We start from the raw sequence: 25432 nt of genomic DNA, 5'->3' as shown, positions 1-25432 counted from the left end.
ATACACATTTATTAATGCCAGCATTTGCTTTCCAAACTGTACTTGTTTTGTGCGATTGCATTTACACATTTGCAAAAGGCAAACTGACAGCCACAATCAACCATAGACATATAATCCATAGATGGCAGTTCCCATTCAAGTCAGGACTGGCAGCCATCGCTAGTGTACCCATGAGTTTAAAAGTCAAATTGCCTGGGTTAGAAGTTCCAAAACGATCCTATGGATTATGTCTGTGGCCACAATGCAACAAGCTGTTCCACAGTTAGAATGGAGTCGGAGTGGGGAAAAGGTGCTAGTACATTGATGAGCACACCAAAGATGAATCAGATGCACTAGATTAGGTTTGGAGCAAAGCTCCAAGATGGTAACTCTCCAGGAGAGACCTGAATCACAAGGTTTCCCAAACTTGGTCCTGGGGCTCCCTAGGGTGTACGTTTTGGTTTTTTGCCCTAGCACTACACAGTGGATCAAATCATCAAATCAGTGCTCTGGCAAAAACAAAAATGTGCACCCCTTTGGGTCCCCAAGACCAGGATCATGAAATGCTGTTCTATCTAGACTAATCACATTGCCCACAAGCATTTCGCTACACTCGCAATAACATCTGCTAACCATGTGACCAATACAATTTGATTTGACCTCTCCCAGGCTATGTGGACATGATCCAACTCTGTGAACACATTGACTATACGTCAATGGATGTTTGTTACATGTACCTGTTTGCTTTCTTTGAAGTTTAAAGAAAAAAAGTTTGTGTTCTTACGTTTTGCAAACAAAGTAATTGTGACACTATTTATGCTTTTCACGTCGTCATGGTAACAGTATATCGTAGTGATAGGCAATTCTAGTTCTTGGAATGCAATTAGCTTAATAATGTTGGTTAGCTGGAGCTGGGGGAAAAGTGTGACACCAATCAGTCCCCCGAGTACCATGAGGTGGATGACCAGAAGAAGATGCAGTCAATAGACTCGTCACAAGATCCAGCATGATCTGATACAGCAGCCCCCCCCCCCCCCATCAAGTGTATAATGCTAATGCAAAAATAGTATATCTTCCTCCACTCTCCCTTTCCACACTGGGCACAAATAAGATATCCTCTGTTCGCAAACACACAAGTGCTCTCCTTGACTAGCTGTAGCTAGCTGTAGAGTGAGTGATTCTACATGACAGGGCAGAGGCACATCCATAGGTGAGCCTGGGAGGGCATAGGCCCACCCACTTGGGAGCCAGGAACACCCACTGGGGAGCCAGGACCTGCCAATCAGAATTTGTTTTTCCCCATAAAGAAATGCAGCCATAGGTGAGCCTGGGAGGGCATAGGCCCACCCACTTGGGAGCCAGGAACACCCACTGGGGAGCCAGGACCTGCCAATCAGAATTTGTTTTTCCCCATTAAAAAAGGGCTTTATTACAGACATAAATACTGCTCAGTTTCATCAGTTGTCTGGGTGGCTGTTCTCAGACGATCCAACAGGTGAAGAAGCCGTGATCTGCAGTGGTCTGCAGTTGTGAGACCGGTTGTTCTCCAAAATTATGTTGTAGGCGGCTTATGGTAGAGAAATTAACATTACATTTTCTAACACTACATTTTTTTTTTTTTAAGATTACCTGAGTTACGGAAGTATGAAAGAGTATAAGGGCCAAGTGAAGTGAAAAATTAATAAACATTGATGGGTAGTGGTACTTGGATTATAATTTTTTGCATGATAGTACTTTAAAAAAGTAGCAATATTTAGAGAATAAAGTGTCAATATTTAGAGAATAAAGTGGCAATACTTCAAAAATAAACTTTAAATTTGATTTAGAGAATAAAGTCAACATTTAGAGAATAAAGTCTCAGTTTTATTTTAAGATGAATGTAGGGCATCTGGTTAAGTGCATGTCTCCCTGGCTCCCTGTTGCTGTGCGTGTTTTGCTCTTTTAGCACGTAATAATCATATTAGTATAAGTATTAGGACCTGGAAAAGGTTGTGCCACAGATTCTTTACAGAAGGAGGAACAGTGATTACATACAGAGATGGGCGGGTTGTGTGTGTGGGAGGTAAGAGCAGGGGCAAAACAAACAAATGGCCATCAATCTAATGATCTAATCTACTCGTTCAAACAGGCGTCACTGCGCACTCACGTTGATCAATCTAATGATCTAATAACTCTCTCACACACACACAGAGACCAAGTATCCCCCTGGTAATTTCAGTCGATAGGCATACACTCTTCTAACGGCCATGGTGCATTTGAGCACAAACAAAAAGCTTTCTTGGCACTGTCACTGAGTGCGAAGAGAATTGAGTCCCTGTCAGTCTGCCCTCCGAATTCGCTACAACATTCAGCTGCGTAGCCTAGGAGAACACCTTTCAAAAAAATCTGTGCATAATGGAAACTAATAATGACCCTAACCATGGTGCTTTATTGACAGTAGTATTCCCCCTTACGGAAACTATCCTTCTAATGACTATAGGCTAGGCTACGTGAGCAGACGCAATACAAATCGTTATTTTAGCATGCTGGAGACCGGGGGCTATGTGTGTGTATGTCCCATGTCAAGCTGCTCTCCAAATTCTCTACAACACCGCTATTTTGCAGCCCATTATAAACTATAGTGGCACACTAGATTGAGTACCCTAACCTGTAGGCTAATCGTACATTACAGTGTGAAAATGAAAGTAAATTGTAGGCCTATCCAACGGCTGCGGGACGAATGAACAATGAAGCTGGGGTTTTACCCAAGTGCCTGTGGGAGGAGAGGCAACTCAAGGACCACTACTGCTTGCACAAACCAGCCAAACTGAGGCGCTGTTTGAATATATTCTAGATGCATTCTCCGTTTCTTTAAATAATCATTGATCTAAATGTAGGCCTATTAAATAAATGATGATTGGCTACATAGGGTATAAAGAAATAATCACTGATCTGACATGACTTGGTTGGTAGCCTAGCGTACAATTAATTTCCTTTCACTATCCATCTATCTGTCTTCAAGGGTGGGAGGAATGAAGGATGCATCGGTTATCTCCCAAAACAGGGGCATTGTCTCCTTTAAAGACTATTTTTTTCAGTTATAACGCTAATTTATGCTACCACTTGTTCACCTTATAGAGGCTACTGGCTAGACGTGCTGGCTGTTAGGTTACAATAATAGAATGTACAATTACCGTCACAGACGGCGCTTTACCCAAACCCCTGCCACAATGCTCCGTGGCAAGGTCCATGACAGCGGTTTGGGAGCTGCTCTTGCGCCCAACAGGACTCGGAATCCTTCTCCACGCAATCCGTGACCTACATTCACAAGATAACAAGCATAGGCCTATGAGACGACTTCATTGGAGGTGTAGCGTACATTAAACACCATGCCATTTTAAGCACTCATTTGTAAAATAACCTTTCATTTCGATATATAAGGCTGCTGGCCTAGCTGTTACTCTCTACAATAAACTATGCAAGGTGGTGGTATAAGCAGGGGAGGGAGGATAACATTGGAGCGAATTCAAAGGGCACCATGTCTGCACACAACTCCATGGCTCTTCGCAGTCTGACAACGCGCAAACAACCTGGTCTAAGAGCATTTTGTATTATTCTGTACTAAATCTGGGATATCCATTTAGTATGATAAATTACGTTTCGGATAGTATGTATTAATTTGTGGATGTCCATCACCCATTTCGTATGACATGTTATGAATTACAATTCGTATTATATGTTACGAATGTGCAAAACGTACAATAGGTTACGTTACGAATTCTAGCTAGGTGGCTAGGTTGCGAAAGTTAGCTAGGCTAGGGTTTAGGTTTAGGAGTTAGGTTAAAGGGTTATGGTTAGGGTTAGGTGAAGGGTTAAAGTTAGGGTTAGCTAGAAAAGTTGCTAATTAGCTACCTGAGACCAGGTTGAGCACCATGGCAGTTAAGAATGGTATTGCTTTGGGGATATGGTGTGTGTGTGTGTGTGTGTGAGAGAGAGAGTCCTACTAAAAATAATATGTGGCAGAACCTCTTCTACATCCTAAAAGGCCTACTTATAATAATAATATTAATAATATCGTTTCACCAAGTCATCTAACTGCAATCATTTCAATGGTGGCGCACACAGCACAAAGGGAGACAGAGAGACATGCAGTTAACCAAATCGCCTACTTTTATCTAAATATAACTCCTACTTTATTCTCAATATTTTGACTTCATTCGAGAAATTATGTTGAGTTTAATCTCAAAATATTGCCACTTTTTGAAAGTACTACCACGCAAAAAAATCACAAATCTAAGTACCACAACCCATTGCCATTTTCATTTTATTTTGTCTCTTCACTTGACCTTAATACTCTTCTGTACCTGAGTTAATGGAAGGATTATGGTAGCATAAACATAACATATAGAAGTGTTGTTCTAATGACATTGGTTTATTAATGTACTATACTCCCATTACCTTGTTTATACAATTAGTCTCGTAAAATTATTAGTTATCCGTTGCGGTTTCTTGTGGACTTCATATTACCTGACATACACAACATCTCATTCCAAAATGATGGGTAGTAATATGGAGTTGGTCCCCCTTTTGCTGCTATAACAGCCTCCACTCTTCTGGAAAGGCTTTCCACTAGATGTTGGAACAATGTTGCGGGGAGGGAGGCCGGGCACTGATGTTGGGCAATTAGGGCTGGCTCGCAGTCGGCGTTACAGTTGGCACTATGCATTTGGGCAGGTAGCGTTGTCCTGGCATCCGCCAAACCCAGATTCGTACGTTAGATTGCCAGACGATCACTCCAGAGTCCAATGGTGGTGAGCTTTACACCACTTCACCCGACCCTTGGCATTGTGCATGGTGATCTTAGGCTTGTGTGCGGCTGCTCAGCCATGGAAACCCACTTCATGAAGCTCCCAACGTAGAGTTCTTGTTCTGATGTTGCTTCCAGAGGCTGTTTGTAACTTGGCAGTGAGTGTTGCAACTGAGGACAGACGATTTTTAGGTGCTACACTCTTCAACACTCTGAGGTCCCGCTCTGTGAGCTTGTGTGGCCTACCACTTCTCGGCTGAGCTGTTGTTGCTCCTAGACGTTTCTAAATTTGTTGGAAAGATGGCATTCTATGACGGTACCACATTGAAAGTCACTGAGCTCTTCAGTAAGGCCATTCTACTGCCAATGTTTCTCTATGGAGATTGCATGGCTGTTTGCTCAATTTTGTACACCTGTCAGCCATGAATGTGGCTGAAATAGCCTAATCCACAAATTTGAAGGGGTGTCCACATACTTTTGCATATGTAGAGTAATTATAAATACATCAAGTCTGACAATTTACTCTGAGAGCCACATATGAGTTATTAAAAGTGAAGACTGATTGACCTAGAAACATGTTTATTAATGACAAATGTTAAACATTACACACGATCACACCCCTTATGAGCCCAAGGTAATGAGTGGGTATGACACAACAGGATCCAAACAGATGACAACATCCATGCAAACAGAGGAGAAAACTCCATCTGAAAGTTGTTGGGCTCAATTCAATCAAATAAGCATTGGTCGACACCTGCATAGCAGTTGTTTTGGCAGTGACTGAGGTGGGACTGCGTTAGAGCTGTGGAATCCACAAGTGGCTCCTTGTGTTACCTTAACGCCTACACTGCCATTGGATGCCTCAAAACTTCATAGGCCTATCTGACAAATCCCATGCAGCCGCGTTAGAAGTTCCTGCAGTTCGAACACTTGAATGCGTGATGTTCTATTGTAGACTATTGGCCCAACTCTCAATAAGACTGATAAGCAGCATCAGTCTAATCGGGATTGTATGCTCTTATGTGTATTCATATGATATTTGAGTGACTCAAACATTACAACGAAATGAATGGGCTAAAATCCTAGCTAAAAAACGTTAGCTGGCATGGGCTAGTTGATCTGGACAAATAGCTCTAAGATCTGCAATGAGTGACAGAGGAAAACGAAATTGCAGCTTATGTCATCTACTATTACAACTTTCATCAGTAAGTTAAAAGCAGGACTGAGTTCCTTAAAACAAAAAGAGAAGAAAAGAGCATTTATAGAGACTCTAGCAGAGCTGGCAGTGCCCTGATAGACAGCAGAGGCAGTGGTGGTCTTCACAGACGTTGTAGCAGAGGGGGTCTGGGAGAAAGGCCAGGTGGTTTTCACAGAGGCCCATAGCAGGGTTGGAGAGGGGCCGGGAGAAAGGGGGAATGATGGAAGATTATAAGTCGCTCTGGATAAGAGCGTCTGCTAAAGGACTAAAATGTAAATATAACCTAATCTGAACATTATTTGAGGGTAAGCAGTATTAAAAACAAATATATGAAATCAAATAAGCTCTTGACAGGAACAGGCTTCCTAGGCACATCATGCAGAAATTATAAAGGAAATAATTAAATATGAATAGTAATACGACAATATGGTCATGTGATGAGAGAAAAATACTAATAGACACAGTGAGCAGAGGAGAAATACTTTTAACAGATGACTTGGTTATCTGAATCAGTGTTCTATCATGGCAGGAAAAATTCAGGTCCATGGACAATCTGCTGCCATGACAGAACACTGATTCAAATAGTCCTTTTGACAGGTGACTTGGTTTTCTCATTTGCTCATTGTGTCTAATTAGGTTTTTTCTCTCTTATCACATGACCTAATAGTCCGTATTCATATACGTGTGTTTCTTTAATGTCTTTATTTCCTCTCTGCATGGTGTGCCTAGAAAGCCTGTTTGGGTAAATATGAGGAATCTCAGTACATAACACACTGGCACTTCTTAACTATTATCACTGCATCCAGGCTCTTGGAGATTGCGCAGATTGAAAATGTGCCAGGCTGAATGGCATGATGCTCTGTACCAAGTTGTCAAATTAGGGTTTCTAAGGCCATGACAAGTCATGGGAATTAGTTTAATAGTTGTTGTTAATGTAATTAACGAAAGCACGCTTTTAAATATGAACTATCAATTAAAAAACGGCATATCAGCCATTATCGGAATGACCCATCAGCGCATGTTTGTGGTGCTGCGTGTGTACCAGTGCGAGTGGAGAGTTGCTGGAGAGAGAGAGCGCGACTTTTCAGCAGCAGGTATAAAATACTGACAGACAGAATAACTAGAGCACCAATTCAAGCCGTTATCTCGCTAGATAACTATAGCTAACTAAGCATTCATTCCGTTGTTGCCTTTCCACCGGCAGCCCAAATAAATCTGCAAAGTTGGAAAACTGGGATTCCCCTCTATTAAACAGTAGACGTATTTGCGACAAATTTTAGCATATTTTAAGAATAACCTAACTGATAAATAACTTGCTGTGCATAGATCTCCCCCGAAACATGAATATTGAGCCTTACATAAAAACATGTCTAGTTAGATACCTTGCTTTGAAGTATCCTACCTTATCCATGTGATCCCTGATTTACTGAATGAGGGAATGATTTTATAAAGACAAAAGTATTTGGTTGTAATGTTGAAAAAGCCTGCACACCCAGGAGCTCTCCAGATGGAGGGTTGACCACGTGTTGACAACATGTGACTAACACAGTAGTTCTATGTGGGGGCTAAGTGCCTTGATCAAGGGCACAGCTGCAGGAGGTGGAAGCCAGGCTTGAGTGGAAAAGTTTGGGAACTCCTGCATTAAGACATGTCAGAAACAAAACTGTGCGTCAGTGTTTTTGATATGATGAAGATATTGTGAGTAATTATATTCATCTATTCATGTCTTGTTTTGCATTCTGATGTCTTTTTCACCACAGATGGTAGTCTTCTGAATGACTTTACCACTGCCGCCGCACCCAGTCTGCCGCCACTACAGTCCAGCCTGCTTCCTCCAGTGACAAATCTGCTGCCACCAGTACCTGCCTGACACCAGTACCTGGCCTGCTTCACCCACAGCCCAGTCTACTGCCAGCAAACTCCACCAATGCAAAAAAAATGTATTGGTTTGATAAGTGGCAATGCATCACTAGTTTCCACATAGACTCTATACTGTATTCCAGACCTTTTTCATATTCTTTCTAAAATTAGGGGATCGATTCAAATCAGATCGAACGTTAACCCGTGGTTGTTTGTGTGTCAATAAACAACTCCCGTCCACTTTAGAAGTTCAAACGGTTTAAATCCTACCAGTGTGTGTGTAATGTTTAACTTTTGTCATTAATAAACATCTTTCTATATTTCAACACATTCTTTTAATTACTTTTGATTGTATAATAACTGTCACGACTTCCGCCAAAGGTGGTCCCTCTCCTTGTTCGGGCGGCTTTCCGCGGTCGAAGTCACCGACCTTCTAGCCATCGCCGGTCCACTTTTCATTTTCCATTGGTTTTGTCTTTCTTCCATCACACCTGGTTCCAATTCCATCAATTACATGTTGTGTATTTAACCCTCTGTTCCCCCCCATGTCCTTTGTCGGTAATTGTTTCTTGTAGTGCTTATACACGGTATGCTGGTATTTACAGGGTTTTGTTTGACCCATTTATTGTATTGTTCTGTTGACGGTGGATTATGGGTATTAAACGACACCGTTGGAAATCAGTTTTCGATCTCCTGCGCCTGACTTCTCTGCAGGAGCAGGTACCCCGGGTATAGGGGTGGAGGAGCGCATCCAGGAGCACGCAGCAATGCGCCACCACCTTGGCGCCTACCCTGGTTAGCTTGTCACTGTTTCTTGGCCACAGAGGACTCTCACGGGGTTGTCGCCTGACTCGATTGTGCATCTGTAAAAGTTTGTAAGGGTCCTGAGGTTGAAGAGATGCTGTTGCACCTTCTTCACAACACTGTCTGTCTGAGTGGACCATATCAGTTTGTCTGTGATGTGTATGCCGAGGAACTTAACTTTCCACCTTCTCCACTGCTGTCCCTTCGATGTGGATAGGGGGGTGCTCCCGCTGCTGTTTCCTGAAATCCATGATCATCTCCTTTGTTTTGTTGACGTTGAGTGAGAAGTAGTTTTCCTGACACCACACTCCGAGTGCACTCACCTCACCTGTCTCGTCGTTGTTGGTAATCAAGCCCACTATTGTTGTGTCGTCTGCAAACTTGATGATTGAGTTGGAGGCGTGCATGGCCACGCAGTCGTGGGTGAACAGGGAGTACAGGAGGGGGCTGAGAACGCACCCTGTGTAGGGTCAGCGAAGTGGAGATGTTGTTTCCTACCTTCACCACCAGGGGGCGGCCCGTCAGAAAGTCCAGGACCCAGGGCACAGGGCGGGGTTGAGACCCAGGGCCTCAAGCTTGATGATGAGCTTGGAGGGTACTATGGTGTTGAATGCTGAGCTGTAGTCAATGGACAGCATTCTTACATAGGTATTTCTTCTGTCCCGATGGGATAGGGCAGTGTGCAGTGTGATGGCAATTGCGTCTTCTGTGGACCTGTTGTGGCGGTATGCAAACTAAAGTGGTTCTAAGGTGGCTGGTAAGGTGGAGTTGATATGATCCTTGAATAGTCTATTGAAGCACTTCATGATGACAGAAGTGAGAGCTACCGGGCGGTAGTCATTTAGTTCCGTTATTTTTGCCTTCTACAGGAACAATGGTAGCCGTCTTGAAGCATGTGTGGACAACAGACTGGGATAGGGAGCGATTGAGTATGTCCGTAAACACACCAGCCAGCTGGTCTGCGCATGCTTTGAGGACACGGCTAGGGATGCCGTCTGGGCCAGAAGCCTTGCGAGTGTTAACACGTTTGAATGTTTTACTCACATCAGCCAAGGAGAAGCGGGCTCTGTTGCATTGTGGTGGTAGGAGAAACAGCAAGTTCTGGCCATGCCTGCTGCACCATTCTTCAGAATAAAGAAAGTGCCAAAACTTTGCAGACTTTGTAAACTTGTGTCCATTCTTTTTACTATTACAGTAACAGAACTTCCAAACGTACTAATATCGAAATAATATGTATTAACATGCTATTTAACCACTTAGTCAAGGTATTATCACGTTAGGAAAAGTTTTGTGTTGGTTATGTGACAAACTGAGTGAGAGAAGAATGTGATTTACAATGAGTGAGAGTATGTGTAGCTTGATACTAGCTGAGGTACAGTGCCTTGCGAAAGTATTCGGCCCCCTTGAACTTTGCAACCTTTTGCCACATTTCAGGCTTCAAACATTAAGATATAAAACTGTATTTTTTTGTGAAGAATCAACAACAAGTGGGACACAATCATGAAGTGGAACGACATTTATTGGATATTTCAAACTTTTTTAACAAATCAAAAACTGAAAAATTGGGCGTGCAAAATTATTCAGCCCCCTTAAGTTAATACTTTGTAGCACCACCTTTTGTTGCGATTACAGCTGTAAGTTGCTTGGGGTATGTCTCTATCAGTTTTGCACATCGAGAGACTGACATTTTTTCCCATTCCTCCTTGCAAAACAGCTCGAGCTCAGTGAGGTTGGATGGAGAGCATTTGTGAACAGCAGTTTTCAGTTCTTTCCACAGATTCTCGATTGGATTCAGGTCTGGACTTTGACTTGGCCATTCTAACACCTGGATATGTTTATTTTTGAACCATTCCATTGTAGATTTTGCTTTATGTTTTGGATCATTGTCTTGTTGGAAGACAAATCTCCGTCCCAGTCTCAGGTCTTTTGCACTCCATCAGGTTTTCTTCCAGAATGGTCCTGTATTTGGCTCCATCCATCTTCCCATCAATTTTAACCATCTTCCCTGTCCCTGCTGAAGAAAAGCAGGCCCAAACCATGATGCTGCCACCACCATGTTGGACAGTGGGGATGGTGTGTCCAGCTGTGTTGCTTTTACGCCAAACATAACGTTTTGCATTGTTGCCAAAAAGTTCAATTTTGGTTTCATCTGACCAGAGCACCTTCTTCCACATGTTTAGTGTGTCTCCCAGGTGGCTTGTGGCAAACTTTAAACAACACTTTTTATGGATATCTTTAAGAAATGGCTTTCTTCTTACCACTCTTCCATAAAGGCCAGATTTGTGCAATATACGACTGATTGTTGTCCTATGGACAGAGTCTCCCACCTCAGCTGTAGATCTCTGCAGTTGATCCAGAGTGATCATGGGCCTCTTGGCTGCATCTCTGATCAGTCTTCTCCTTGTATGAGCTGAAAGTTTAGAGGGACGCCAGGTCTTGGTAGATTTGCAGGGGTCTGATACTCCTTCCATTTCAATATTATCGCTTGCACAGTGCTCCTTGGGATGTTTAAAGCTTGGGAAATCTTTTTGTATCCAAATCCGGCTTTAAACTTCTTCACAACTGTATCTCGGACCTGCCTGGTGTGTTCCTTGTTCTTCATGATGCTCTCTGCGCTTTTAACGGACCTCTGAGACTATCACAGTGCAGGTGCATTTATATGGAGACTTGATTACACACAGGTGGATTGTATTTATCGTCATTAGTCATTTAGGTCAACATTGGATCATTCAGAGATCCTCACTGAACTTCTGGAGAGAGTTTGCTGCACTGAAAGTAAAGGGGCTGATTCATTTTGCACGCCCATTTTTTCAGTTTTTGATTTGTTAAAAAAGTTTGAAATATCCAATAAATGTCGTTCCACTTCATGATTGTGTCCCACTTGTTGTTGATTCTTCACAAAAAATACAGTTTTATATCTTTATGTTTGAAGCCTAAAATGTGGCAAAAGGTCGCAAAGTTCAAGGGGGCCGAATACTTTCGCAAGGCACTGTAAAAACGATTTACAAGTCACAGAGACTATTTACTGAGTAGTTTACTTGTACTGGATTTTATAAAGAATCCATTTGATAGGGATTTCTGAGTTTGTTTTACATGTTTTTGGTTTTGTGTGAAATTGTGCTCACGAGCTGGTAAACTGGCCGCTCACGCTCAGTCTGGAGCGTGGACTTTTAGTGCAGACAGTATGGGTGCATAAGCGAGAGACGATTTTACGGAGGTGCTCCTATCTTAAAGCTGAATGTATTGTAGTCCGTTTTTTTGTATTGGTAGCGGTATGTATAAAAACATTCAGTTTTTGGTCTTCATATATAAGTGTTTCTATTCTATGAATGTTAAATACATATTGGTTTTCATGTGACATCATACAGGAAGACAGGGTTATTTGTGGAACATTGTTTTATTCTGCTTTAGGTCAAGTGCATTTGTTGGTAATTTAAAGTGTACACTTGTTTGATGTGAAATGTTTTAAAAATACAACAAGAAAATAGACAAGTGAACCAGAGAACAAAAAAAACATTCTTCAGATTAAAGAAAGCGCCAGAACTTTGTGTCCGTCCGTTTTACTACTACAGGCCACCTCAGCTACAGGTAACACTACCATAATTGTTCCATTAACTAAGGTGATCTTAAATTCACCAATGTGAAAATAATAACACTTTGAGACCACAGTGGTTGTTAAGAAATGTTATTTCCGTTATTTTTTCGACCTGTGGACCACTCTTCCCCTTCCTAAATCACAGGGGGGGGGGGGGGCAGTATCACTGTACCACATGAACAATTTGCAATACATTCCTTTTATTGGGAAATGTGTCAGTATTCAAGCAAGTAGGCTAATAAGGCATCATGGCAAATTAGTCAACTCTTAGGCTATATCAGCCAGGCTATCTCATGGACTCATTTTAATTCATAAACAAATGACTTATATAGGTAAACGTAGTTTGTCCCCTGGATATGAAAGCATTATCAAACAATGCTAGCTATAGCTACTGTAACATTACTGTAACTTACACTTACCATGCTAGCTAGCTAGCTGGCCAGGCAGCTAAGTTCATTAAGCAGCAACTACTGCTGCTAATAGCGGTTGCTATTTAAATTCTACAGTTGGAAAACAAGTTGGCTCTTGTTAATATCACCATTGCAGTATAATTTATGTTTTTAATCTTACCGTGTGTTATGAAAAGCTGATAGTCCAGAAGAAAGTTGGAGAAGGTTCTGTCTTGATGTGCACTGACTGGACAGCCCTTTTTTCCAGGTGGTTGGCTGACTCAACAAATAGCGTCACAGTGGTGCAACCGCTGATGTATAGGGTGCGACGGTATTGGCAGGCCTCCAATCAGAAGCAGAAGCTATACATGATTGGCTTATGAAACATGGACAACTGGATGGTTATTGGACATGTTTGACAGCCTTACGTGAGTTAAGTGGCGCCAAGCACTCTTACCAACTGAGCAATACAAGCAGTAGGCAGTACATTGCTCACATGCATGCTAACATTGCTATTTGTAAGTATAAGCACATACAAGATGCAAGGGGTGCATTATGTCCACTTTTTGGGTAATCTTTATGAACTTTACACTTTACACTCCTAGAACCTAAAAGGGTTCTTCAGCTGTCCCCATAAGAGAACCCTTTGAAAACCTATTTTTAGTTCCAGGTAGAACCCTTTTGGTTCCAGGTAGAACCTTATTTGGTTCCACCCAAGAGTTATCCTTGGAAACAAAAAGGGTTCTACCTGGAAACAAAAGTAGTTATCCTATGTGAACAGCCGAAGAACTCTTTTGGAACCCTGTTTTCTAAGAGTGTACCTGAGCCAATACCCCCCCCCCCCCCTAAAGAAATCTCAATGTAATTCCCCTCTTTTCCCTTAGTTATTCACTCACACACTATTCCATCTATCCCAGTGTTAGGGGAATGCATTAGGCCTAGCCGACGCTCCACTCTTTCATCCTGTCCTGCACTTTAAAGTAATTTCTCTCCACTCAGAGGGAGCCAGATAGAGAGAAGATGTCAACCTATCATCTCTTTCTCCTATTTTCCTCTGCCTCTTTGATCCTTCTTTTAACATGGATTCTAATGGGGGAGAGAACCTGGACACAAATGGATTTCTCTTTCCTTTCTAAGCCTGGGTTTTCATGTTGAAATTGTCCAGCAATGACTCCTTAATGACCTTTATGTTTAGATAAAACAGAATACATGGACATGGGTTACTCTGATTATTCAAAGTGGAGACTAATGACGAATATATTATTCAAGGTGGACTTGTAAAAACAAGAGCCCAGCATGCTGTCGTAGCTGCAAGTAGGAGGCGAGGTCGCTGATACATGGCTGTGCGCTTGTGTGTGTAGATGTGTAGATGCGTGCGTACGTGTGTGTGTGTGTGCTCATTTTAGCCCGTCGTGGAACAGTCAGCGCTTCCGATTTATATTCTGTTTCCTGAGTGCGGGCTCCAGGTACCTTGCTGCAAAGGTTAAAACGTACAGTTTGCAGGCATGATTACAAAGGTCAACATATTGCTTAGGAATGAGGGTTAGCGCTATGAGAGAGAAAGAGAAGGCATCTGCTCATCTCTTGGCTAGATGTGTATTGGCAAGGAAATAGTTAACAAACATTACTACTTTACTTTTATATAGGCTATCCTTACAGTAACCAGAATGCTTAATTCCAAATGGCACCTTATTCCCCAATTAGGTCTGGTCAAAAGTAGTGCACTATATAGGGAATAGGGTGCCATTTGGGCCACCGAAAGGACAAGAGAAAAAAGCAAATCTCCTATTAAATAAAAGCAGGCCATAGACCATAGGCTGGGCAATAGAAACAACTCTATAAAGAAACAATGACGTCTATGGTGAGTCACAGATGTGTCTGGGTGATTCGTTTGCCTTGGCTGCTGTGTCCTTCAGCGAGGTATAGAATGTCACAACGGCACTCTCTTACCCTCTAGTGCAGGAACGGCAGAATGACACAATTGTGTGTGTGATAAGAACAAATCATGCATAGACATACACTACCATTCAAGTTTGGGGTCACTTAGGAATGTCATTGTTTTTGAAAGAAAAGCAACTTTTTTGTCCATTTAAATAACATCAAATTGATCATAAATACAGTGTAGACATTGTTAATGTTGTAAATGACTATTGTAGCTGGAAATTGAAGATTTTTTATGGAATATCTACATAGGCGTACAGAGGCCCATTATCAGCAACCATCACTCCTGTGTTCCAATGGCACGTTGTGTTAGCTAATCCAAGCTTATCATTTTAAAAGGCTAATTGATCATTAGAAAACCCTTTTGCAAATATATTAGCACAGCTGTCCAGATTAAAGAAGCAATAAAACTGGCATTCTTTAGACTAGTTGAGTATCTGGAGCATCAGCATTTGTGGGTTTGATTACAGGCTCAAAATGGCCAGAAACAAAGCACTTTCTTCTGAAACTCGTCAGTTTATTCTTGTTCTGAGAAATGAAGGCTATTGCATGCGAGAAATTGCCAAGAAACTGAAGATTTCGTACAAGCTGTGTACTACTCCCTTTACAAAACAGCGCAAACTGGCTCTAACCAGAATAGAAAGAGGAGTGGGAGGCCCCGTGCACAACTGAGCAATTAATAGTGTCTAGTTTGAGAAACAGACACCTCACAAGTACTCAACTGGCAGCTTCATTATATAGTCCCGGCAAAACACCAGTCTTAACGTCAACAGTGAAGAGGCGACTCCGGGATGCTCTTGTGCTGTCCCTGAAAGACAAAACATGGCAAGCTGAACACACCAACTGAAAAAAAATTATTGGCGCACACTAAGCTGCCAATTACAATTATAAATGTTCCCTTAAGCCCGCCTCCAAATGGCTGACAGACATACGATCTTTAAAATGTAAATTTGCAAGGAGGAGGAGTCTCACCATCAATGAAGCGTTCACATGTACGAGGGCATTTTATTTGATTAGATATTAATACTATTCACTTTAAATATGATTTCCACCTGGCAGAACTGCCAGCAGGAGTTTTCTTCCAGCTAGCACCAAAATGGTAATTGAAGCTAGCTTTTTCTTTAGTTCTTTCTACTTGCTATCTTGCCACCTATGTGCAATGTGACTGAACGAGGTAAGATATTGTTTTGTAAATTATACGAAATTATAGTTGTGAGTTTATAAATCACCTTTTTTATTTTGCATAAGCGTTACCCACCTTTTGCGGAAAAATGCAATGAAAGTTTAGGGAGCGTTACTCACCATGATCGGCTATGTTTTCACCACTATATCACTGTAGCTAAGCTAACACAGTATATGTCACACCCTAATCTGTTTCCCATGTCTTTGTGCTTGTCCCTGTGTATTTATACCTGCATTTTCTGTTTGTCTGTTGCCAATTTGTCTTATCCCGTCAAGTCCTACCAGCGTTTTCATGTGTTTCCTGTGCTCTAGTTGATGTTTTTCTTAGTTTTCCCAGTTCTGACCTTTCTGCCTGTCCTGACCCTGATCCTGCCTGCCGTCCTGTACCTGCCTGACTCTTGATTGGATTGTGACTAGGGATTTGCCTGCCTTGACTTACCTTTTGCCTGCCCCTTGTACTATAGTAAACACTGAGACTCGTACTATCCGCCTCCTCTGTCTGCATCTGGGTCTTAGCCTGAGCCTTGATAGTATAGGTAGTCATTATAGGTCAGTTTGGGATTCAGCATTCACCTGACAAAATTTGAACAAACAGAATGCGTTTCATCAGGCTGAGTCCCTTTACCTAGACCTGTACAATGCCTGTGTTTCATTGTCAAAACAGACCCACAAGTTTAATGCCAATATAATATGTTTATTTCCAGTCAAGTAAAACAATTAAGACATAAAAAAAATAAAAAAAGATTCACATAATTTTTTAAGGCAGTATGTTTAAACTGGGGGCTATAATAATGAGTGATATGTACACAAGTAATGTTTCTGTAATGATAAAAGCAATCATTGCTCGGATACTCAATTTACACAAGTGAGGGGACAGGGGTGAGAATACACACCCCTTTAGCCACCAAGGGTGGATAAAAGGCAAAGAACAGAAGAGCAGAGCACCGTGGCATTTGAGGTATGTGAACGTCAATCACATTCTGTAATTTCCTCATTCACCCACTGGAGGGCATTGTATGCTTAACTTTAGTTCCAACCTCTGTTTTAGCGTCACTTTAGGGATCAGTCTTGTTCTTGAAGGCTTTATAAGATCTCTAGAACTGACTCCCCCGTAATACTGGAAGTCAACCAGTCTAATGCTAAATTACAAATCGACCCTAGCCAATACACCCTAGATACTCCTGTAGATTTAAGAGAATTGGATAGGCGGAAGCAATATGGTAAACTTTTTTATTTTACCTTCAGATTAGCTAGGTGGAAATGTTGCCAAATATCCTTCAATAAAATTATACTATAAGTGGCTAAGGATTAGGGGCAAGGTGTAGATTTGAAATTAATCTTCCTCTCCTAGGCTATTAGGGGAAAGGGGATAACTAGTCAGTTGCACAACTGAATGCATTCAACCAGAATGTGTCTTCCGCATTTAACCCAACCCCTCAGAGGGTAAAAGTAAGTCTTAAACCTTTGATGGAATCAAAAAGGTTCACCAGTAAAATAATTATTTGAGATAAACACCTTGAGCGACTGAAGCCTGAAACTCAGATCTTAAAGCAATGGTTTTGGTTCAAATAAGGCTGCTATTTTCAAATACAATCACTTTTTGGGCTTAGTTGTGGTAAATTTGCTGTGTACAAATTATTAGAATTATGTTCCGGCCCCAAGACCTTCCACTCCAACAAAAATCGTCCCGCGTTGAATCTAGTTGTCTACCCCTGCTCTAGTGCGTGTCAGTCAAGTGTCTGGTTTGGCAACATGAGAGAGTGTAAAACCATTCTCACATTTTCAATGCAGCCTATTAAACAAGTAAATAATCAGATGGTGGCTCAGCCCCCAACAGAAACTTAATCTAAACACAGCCACTTTAGAGAGATCGTATTCTTTACATTCACTGAGGCTCTGTTCAAATGTCAAAACCAGCATACCGCTTAGTATGAAGCAATTTATTGGCATGTATGCGTTTGAGAAGTAGAGGCGTCATAAGCATCCAAATTAAAACATTAGCGGTGACACCTCATCAGTTTTGGAGGCAGCGTTACATTTGCTCACAAAAAGCAGTGTAGTAGCTAACGAACTGAAAATAAATGGTTTCACCCTACAGTTAGCCAAGTTGGCAAGCTAGCTAAAGTTATTCACAGTTATTTAGCAACCACTCCTATACTCTTTTACTAGCTAATGCAATGCTTTTGTGTCACAAAAATCCCTCCAAAAATGACAGTGTCTCCATTTGTGTTTACATTTGACTATTGTGACACACATCCATGCAAATCCACGTTCTATGCATATTCAGCATGTATTCAAAGTAGTGTGTTAGCATGTGTATTGGAACAGAGCCAATGAGAGGTGTTCTCAGAGTCTTCAAATAATTCCCTATCTGACAGTTAAATACTGACCAGGATAGAAAGAGTAGACAATAAGCAATAAGTACTTACAATGATTCGAATAACATATACAGTTGAAGTTGGAAGTTTACATACACTTAGGTTGGAGTCATTAAAACTTGTTTTTCAACCACTCCACAAATTTCTTGTTAACAAACTATAGTTTTGGCAAGTCGGTTAGGACATCTGTTTTGTGCATGACACAAGTAATTTTTCCAACAATAGTTTAAAGACAGATTATTTCACTTATAATTCACTGTATCACAAGTCCAGTGGGTCAGAAGTTCACATACACTAAGTTAACTGTGCCATTAAACAGCTTGGAAAATTCCAGAAAATGATGTCATAGCTTTAGAAGCTTCTGATAGGCTAATTGACATAATTTGAGTCAATTGGAGGTGTACCTGTGGATGAATTTCAAGGCCTACCTTCAAACTCAATGCCTCTTTGCTTGACATCATGGGAAAATCAAAAGAAATCAGCCAAGACCTCAGAAAAAAAATTGTAGACCTCCACAAGTCTGGTTCATCCTTGGGAGCAATTTCCAAATGCCTGAAGGTACCATGTTCATCTGTACAAACAATAGTACCCAAGTGTAAACACCACGGGACCACGCAGCCGTAATACCGCTCAGGAAGGAGACGTGTTCTGTCTCCTAGAGATGAATGTACTTTGGTGCGAAAAGTAATCCCAGAACAAGCAAAGGACCTTGTGAAGATTCTGGAGGAAACATGTACAAAAGTATCTATAAAACAAGTCTGATATCGACATAACCTGAAAGACCGCTCAGCAAGGAAGAAGCCACTGCTTGGACAAAGATCGTGTTTTTTGGAGAAATGTCCTCTGGTCTGATGAAGCAAAAATAGAACTGTTTGGCCATAATGACCATCATTATGTTAGGAGGAAAAAAGGGGGAGGCTTGCAAGCTGAAGAACACCATCCCAACTGTGAAGCACGGGGGTGGCAGCATCATGTTGTGGGGGTGCTTTGCTGGAGGAGGGACTGGTGCACTTCACAAAATAGATGGCATAATATGAGAGGAACATTATGTGGATATATTGAAGCAACATCTCAAGACATCAGTCAGGAAGTTAAAGCTTGGTAGCAAATGTGTCTTCCAAATGGACAATGACCCCAAGCATACTTCCAAAGTTGTGGCAAAATGGCTTAAGGACAACAAAGTCAAGGTATTGGAGTGGCCATCACAAAGCCCTGACCTCAATCCTTTATAAAAATTTGTGGGCAGAACTGAAAAAGCATGTGCGAGCAAGGAAGCCTACAAACCTGACTCAGTTACACCAGCTGTCAGGAGGAATGGGCCAAAATTAATTGAACTTATTGTGGGAAGCTTGTGGAAGGCTACCAAATGCTAATTGAGTGTATGTAAACTTCTGACCCACTGAGAATGTGATGAAAGAAATAAAAGCTGAAATAAATCATTCTCTCTACAATTATTCTGACATTTCAGATTCTTAAAATAAAGTGGTGATCCTAACTGACCTAAGACAGGGAATTGTTACTAGGTTTAAATGTCAAGAATTGTGAAAAACAGAGATAAAATGTATTCGGCAAAGGTGTATGTAAACTTCCGACTTCCACTGTAAAGCTAATAATGAATAATAATAATATCATCAGTAACGGTGGTACTTTTTGTTCATATGCCGATGTAAACTAGTCGCACATGTACTGCAAACTGCAAAGAAGACTACGAGGTGAGCTTGTACTGGAATACTGCAGTCGTCGCCCCCCCCCCCCACCTCAAGAGTTTCAGTCAAAAAATAATAGTAATATTCATAAACCCTTTTTTTTAAGGATCTCAACATATGCAAGGTCACTATTAGTACTTAAATCTACCCATTTCTTAAGAATTATTAATGCCACTCATAATACGTATTGTAGTTCACAAAAACTAGAACCAATTGTCTCGAGACAACACAACTTGTCATTTTCGGAGGTTGTCAAAATGGCCGATATTTAGGTCACTTACTGAGTAGGCCAAAGAGAGAAAAATTGTTATTTGGGAATACGATGGGAATACACAGACAAAACATAGATAGGCACTATCTTCTTGTGCATTTACAGTACAATCAAATTTGTGTCCACCTCATGCCTGTCAAGTGGTTACAATGAGAAATGAGGTTAGGAGAAAAAATATGTACAAACACTTAAACTCACTGGTTGCTGTCTGCAAGCTAAGTGTGTAGGCCTACATATGCTGGAAAAGCGCACACGCACACACACACGCACACACACACACACACACACACACACACACACACACACACACACACACACACACACACACACACACACACACACACACACACACACACACACACACACTTAGCTGGCAGACAAAGTTCACCCTGGATGTGGAGATGAACACTACAATTTCAAAACTGAAGAAAAACAACAACAAAAAACAGGCTTTGATTGGAAAAGAGGAGTTGGAGTCACAACTGATCTGCCATTTCAGCGATGTGATTGATTGAAACTGCATTGTGACTACTATGCCAACACCGGACGCTTGTAACAAACAACAGAGGTGGTAGAGGACAGGGGGGGGGGGGGCTGGGGGAGGGAAAAAACTGAGGAAATGAGGTAGGCTTTTGCTGTAAACAAAAAAAGTCCTACAGTTAATCATACAAGATCAATCAAAACAAAACATAAGAAGAAGAAAATGCACAACTATGTGTAACTCGAGAGGTAGTTAGTTACTAATATCAGGACATGAAGAGGTACAGAACCCTTTGAACAGTAAAGTTTGAGTTCATCGATCAGTCGGTGGATGATTCCCAAAATAATAAAATATACATTTTTTTGGTTAATTCCCTGAGAACAGTTTATCATCCTGAGAGGAATTGTGGATAAAAAAAATATATACATAGTACAAAAATGGGCTGTGCTCATTGTGTGGTTTGGTCATTCTCTTTTTTTCCCTCTCTGTTGTTGTCCGCTTATTGGATTCAATTCGATGCACATCACACATTCAAAAAGCTATACATAAACAACCTCAGTGTTGAACTTTCAGAAACAATCCCTTGAAATTCCAAAGGAGCAGGAACAGCAAAGCAAGTCCTACTTTTACAATGCCTTCAAATAAAACTCTTTTATAGAAATGTATACCAAAAACTGTTGCTTGTCTACGTAATTTGTTTTAGAGCTTTAGAAAACACAAGCTAGTTTGATATCATCATACAAGGCCATTTGATTTGTCAGCACATTAAGAAGATACGACTCCAAAGTAACCCTCATTGACTTTTGTGAGGAGAGCCACTTCAGAGTTCTTTTCACATTCAATATGGTCAGAGAAGAGTTGTCATGTTTCATTAGTATAAGCGCTAATAGAAACTCGCAGAGGATTCAAGTCATACGAAAAGCAGCACTTACATTTTTTTTTCTCCCTACCTCTTTTTCAGCTCTTAATAAATCTCTGGACTATTTGAATAACGAGCAGCAGTGTTTAGGGATCCCGTTTTGAGTGGGAAACAGGTGGTACCACAGGCATAGATGGGAGAGGGACAGGGGTGTGTATATAGGGATAGAAAGCTTTGACATCAGACAGATGTAGAGGCTATGTGATTTGACTAATACTAAGCCTAGGACTAGGGGTCCGAGTTTTTCCTATATAGGTAAGGCATTTCGTCGGAAAAGAGGAACAGAGACAGATAGAACGATAGAGAGAGGTAGAGTGATGTGAGAGTGATCAGATATTTTGATAATGCGGAGGGAGGATAAGAGTGAGATGGAGTGATAGAAATAAAGAGAGACATAAATGTAGAAAATTACTTCATATTATAAACGGGGAGGGCATTGACTGAACGGGTAAAATGAGTGATGTCACACAGGTCAAAGGGAGAGAGAGGTGTGATGGTGCTTGACAATAAAGAATCCTACGCACAATACATAGTTTCTTAAACTATGCCAGAAATAATTTATTCTATACTTAAATGTAATAATTGTTTTAGAATATGCTATTCTTTCATACATATATTAATGACTTATATTGTGACTTCATAAACTGTGACACTATCTCCAACTAATTAGTCAACAACCCAAATGTAGATAGTAAAGTCCAATTAAATAATGGCATTTTTTCAATGTTTTGGAACTTAAACCTAGAGGTGGATAAAATAGTTTAATATCCAAGAAGTATTGTGAGACCGAGTCAAGACCGAGACCGGGAGGGGGGGCGAGTTCGAGTCAAGACCGAGACCAGAACAAGGCGAGTCCAATTCAAGACCATGATTGAAATTGTGTCAGATCGCCGCCATAAAAAAAGAGCTAAAAATGTACAGTATTTCTGTAAATTGTAATACATTAGCAAACATTTCTAAAAACCAGTTTTTCGCTTTGTCATTATGGGGTATTGTGTGTAGATTGATGAAGAAAAACATTTATTGAATCCATTTTAGAATAAGGCTGTGACGTAACAAAATGAGGAGCAATTCAAGGGGTTTGAATACTTTCAGAATGCACTGTAGTAAAGGACAGTATTGTTACGAGTACGTATGAAAGGTGTTATAAAAGGAGTGTGGATATTTGGCATGGTGAAGCATCGACTGAACGGGGGCTGATAATTCAGATTGTCCGAGACTGAGCCGAAACAGTCAAGACGGAGTAAAAATGTATCCGAGACAAGCCCGAGACACTCAATATGTGGTCTGGGTACCGGACTCGAGTAGCCTAACAACTCACACTAAATTCTTCAGAAGAAGATGTGAGTTGTTAGGCTACTCGAGTCCGGTCTCCAGACCACATATTGAGTGTCTCGGTCTGCCATCATTTAAGATTTTGTGGTGACGAGGGACACGAGGGGCTTTGTACAAAACAAAGTCAACATCGATTGGATCGTCTCTAACCAATCAGAGTATCAATGCCAATGACACATTTTCAAACCGCCGCTTTACCCATGTTTGTTCTAGCTCTGGCCCAACCCATCGGTTCCTGGACCAATCAGATGGCCTCAAATGTGTTGGCATTCGGTGAAGGGTCTGGGAGGTACTCAGATCCAGACTCACTGCGGAGAAGAAACTAACGTCTGTGAGCGTGGCTTAGCTTTTGGCAAGAGCAAGGAATCTGGGTAGCCAGGCAAGGTCTCGAGTGATAAAACACTTTTTCTAAGGCATGTCTTTCTAGGATTACATGAAACATTAATATCAAGTCGACTAGAGGTTGGCCCCAATCTCAAAGCCTGGATCAAACTTCTCTGTTATGTTTTAGGAAAGGAACAATGTCTCTCACACGTTCCTAACAACCCCACTCACACACAAGCAAGTGCACACATGCCTGGATCAATACTATTCCCCCACTAGCACTCTGCAGTCAATTGTTAGTACCACTGAACTAGAAAAGCTCATCTTCTGTGGTTCAGGAGTGACAGTTAGGCTTCTTTTCGCAGCAGAATACTGGTTGCAATGATGTCTTGTGCCAAAATCTACCCGCTGGGGAAGTACACAGCAAAGGTGACTTCACTGCACCAGGCTGTGCCACACACACACACGCTTGTGCCCACATACACACTCACACATGCGCTTGTGCCCACACACACACACACACACACACACACACACACACACACACACACACACACACACACACACACACACACACACACACACACACACACACACACACACACACACACTTCAAACTAGGTTTAACAACAATCACCCAGTGGGCAAAGCTGGTTGAAATGACGTCATTACAACCATATAATAACAACCATATAACAACCAGTTCCTGGTTCTTATGAAACCATTGCAACCATTGCTCCCCCCCCAGAACTGGCAGTTGGTCCAGTTCTGTTTCTGTAAAGCAGAGCGTTGCACATGACCACAAGGGTTATTGAATGGGTCCTACGCCCCCATCCTCTTTCCAACCTTTCACCCTGGTATCCATGGTGCTCTCGCCAACACTGATCAATAGGTCACACTGAGGCATCATTTGGATTCAGATTTTTTTGCGTTCTATTGTTTTTATAGAGGACCAATCAGTGTTTTGCAATCCTGGTCCCGGGGAGCCAAAGGGGTACACATTTTAGTTTTTGATGTATCACTAACACACCGGATTGTAAATAATCAAAGGCTTGGCGATAAGTTAAATCAAGTGTGTTACTGCTAGGGAAAAAATAAAATATGCTCAATTAGGAAACACTGGCCTACATCAAGGCCTTTTTTTAAAGTCTTAAATGCTAAAAAAGAGCCATCATGATGTTTAGAATAATAATAATATGAAACACGTGAACTAAAATCTAAAAGGAAACCGAATTCTATTCAGAAACTACCACACAAAGTGTTACGGATGACACCAGTCATCTAACTCAGGTTCACAATCACCCTAACCCTAACCCCTAACCCTTAACCCTAACCCTTGTTTCTCTTTTAGACCATTTTGTCTCTTGAGCTGCACTGATTGAGAAGTCACACACAGTCATTCACAAGAGTCCATATCCCCAGCGATGGTTGCCATAGCTGCAACCAGATGACAACCAGTCAGCCAGTCACACACATTCACACAAATCCGTATCCCGGTGATCGTTGCCATAACTTCGCTGGTCCCGCCCAAAAATATACCTCCCATTTTTTTCACGAGTGTGAGGTAGATTAGGGATGGGATTTTGGGGGTTCCTTAGATTAGGGGAGTCAGGGTCATGGTACACCTCTCCCCTTCTCCCCGCCTATTTCCTCCACCTCTGGGGGCCACCACAGTGTGACTGGGGTGGCGCTTCCGGGGAGGATGAGGGGCCATCAAGGGGGGATGAACCCGAGCGCTCCTCCTCGTCAGGGGGGTACAGGTCGGTCGAGGTAGAGGGGTGCAGGGGGTCCTGAGAGCCAGTGGGGGGCGCCAGCGCCTTGTGGGGACACTGGGCTACCATGTGCATGATGCTCTGGCAGTAGTGGCATTTCTTTGGCTGGGGGGGCAGGCCACACTCCTTGGCGTGGTGGTCCAGACCTCCACAGTTATAACAGCTGGACAGAGGACAGTGGGAGTGGAATGGAGAGAAAGAAGAGGAGGGAGAGAAGAAGAAACAGGTAAAGGACAGAAAACGGCACCAACTTGCTACTTATATCGAAACAATATTCAATAACTCAAATAAGGATGAATCAACAATTCGATAATGCTTTAATAAAGTAAACAGGTATAAAGCACTACAATGGCGTTATAATGCATTGCAATTATTGTCTTAAGCATCTTCTTAAGCCCCCTTGTGTGTATTTATCCTAACAGAAATCCCGACCAACCATCATCCATTTTGAGTCAGTTGAAAATGTATCATAGAAAAGTGACATAAGGCCTAATTAGACATTATAAATGCTC

General features: G+C 41.6%; 1 protein-coding gene and 1 long non-coding RNA gene across 3 annotated transcripts in view; both read right to left on the bottom strand.

Annotated features, from left to right (window-relative positions):
• The window catches only part of LOC149984078 (uncharacterized), a 466287-nt gene that overhangs the window by 229387 nt on the left and 211468 nt on the right, over positions 1-25432 (bottom strand). The gene's annotated exons all lie outside the window — the stretch shown is intronic.
• The window catches only part of LOC110520963 (protein lin-28 homolog A-like), a 35168-nt gene continuing 32837 nt past the window's right edge, over positions 23102-25432 (bottom strand). Inside the window, exon 4 of one of the 2 annotated variants that reach the window (XM_021598414.3) lies at positions 23102-25083. In XM_021598414.3, the coding sequence (XP_021454089.2) occupies positions 24792-25083 (292 nt within the window). In that variant the 3' untranslated portion in view covers positions 23102-24791. The remainder of the gene's footprint in view (positions 25084-25432) is intronic. The other variant, XM_090232306.1, reaches the window with a different exon arrangement.

This window comes from Oncorhynchus mykiss, chromosome 4, assembly GCF_057628025.1.
Source record: "Oncorhynchus mykiss isolate SJ-2025 chromosome 4, ASM5762802v1, whole genome shotgun sequence".
NCBI lineage: Eukaryota > Metazoa > Chordata > Actinopteri > Salmoniformes > Salmonidae > Oncorhynchus > Oncorhynchus mykiss.
The sequence above is the reverse complement of the archived record's forward strand: the minus strand, read 5'-3'. Positions and strand labels throughout refer to the sequence as shown.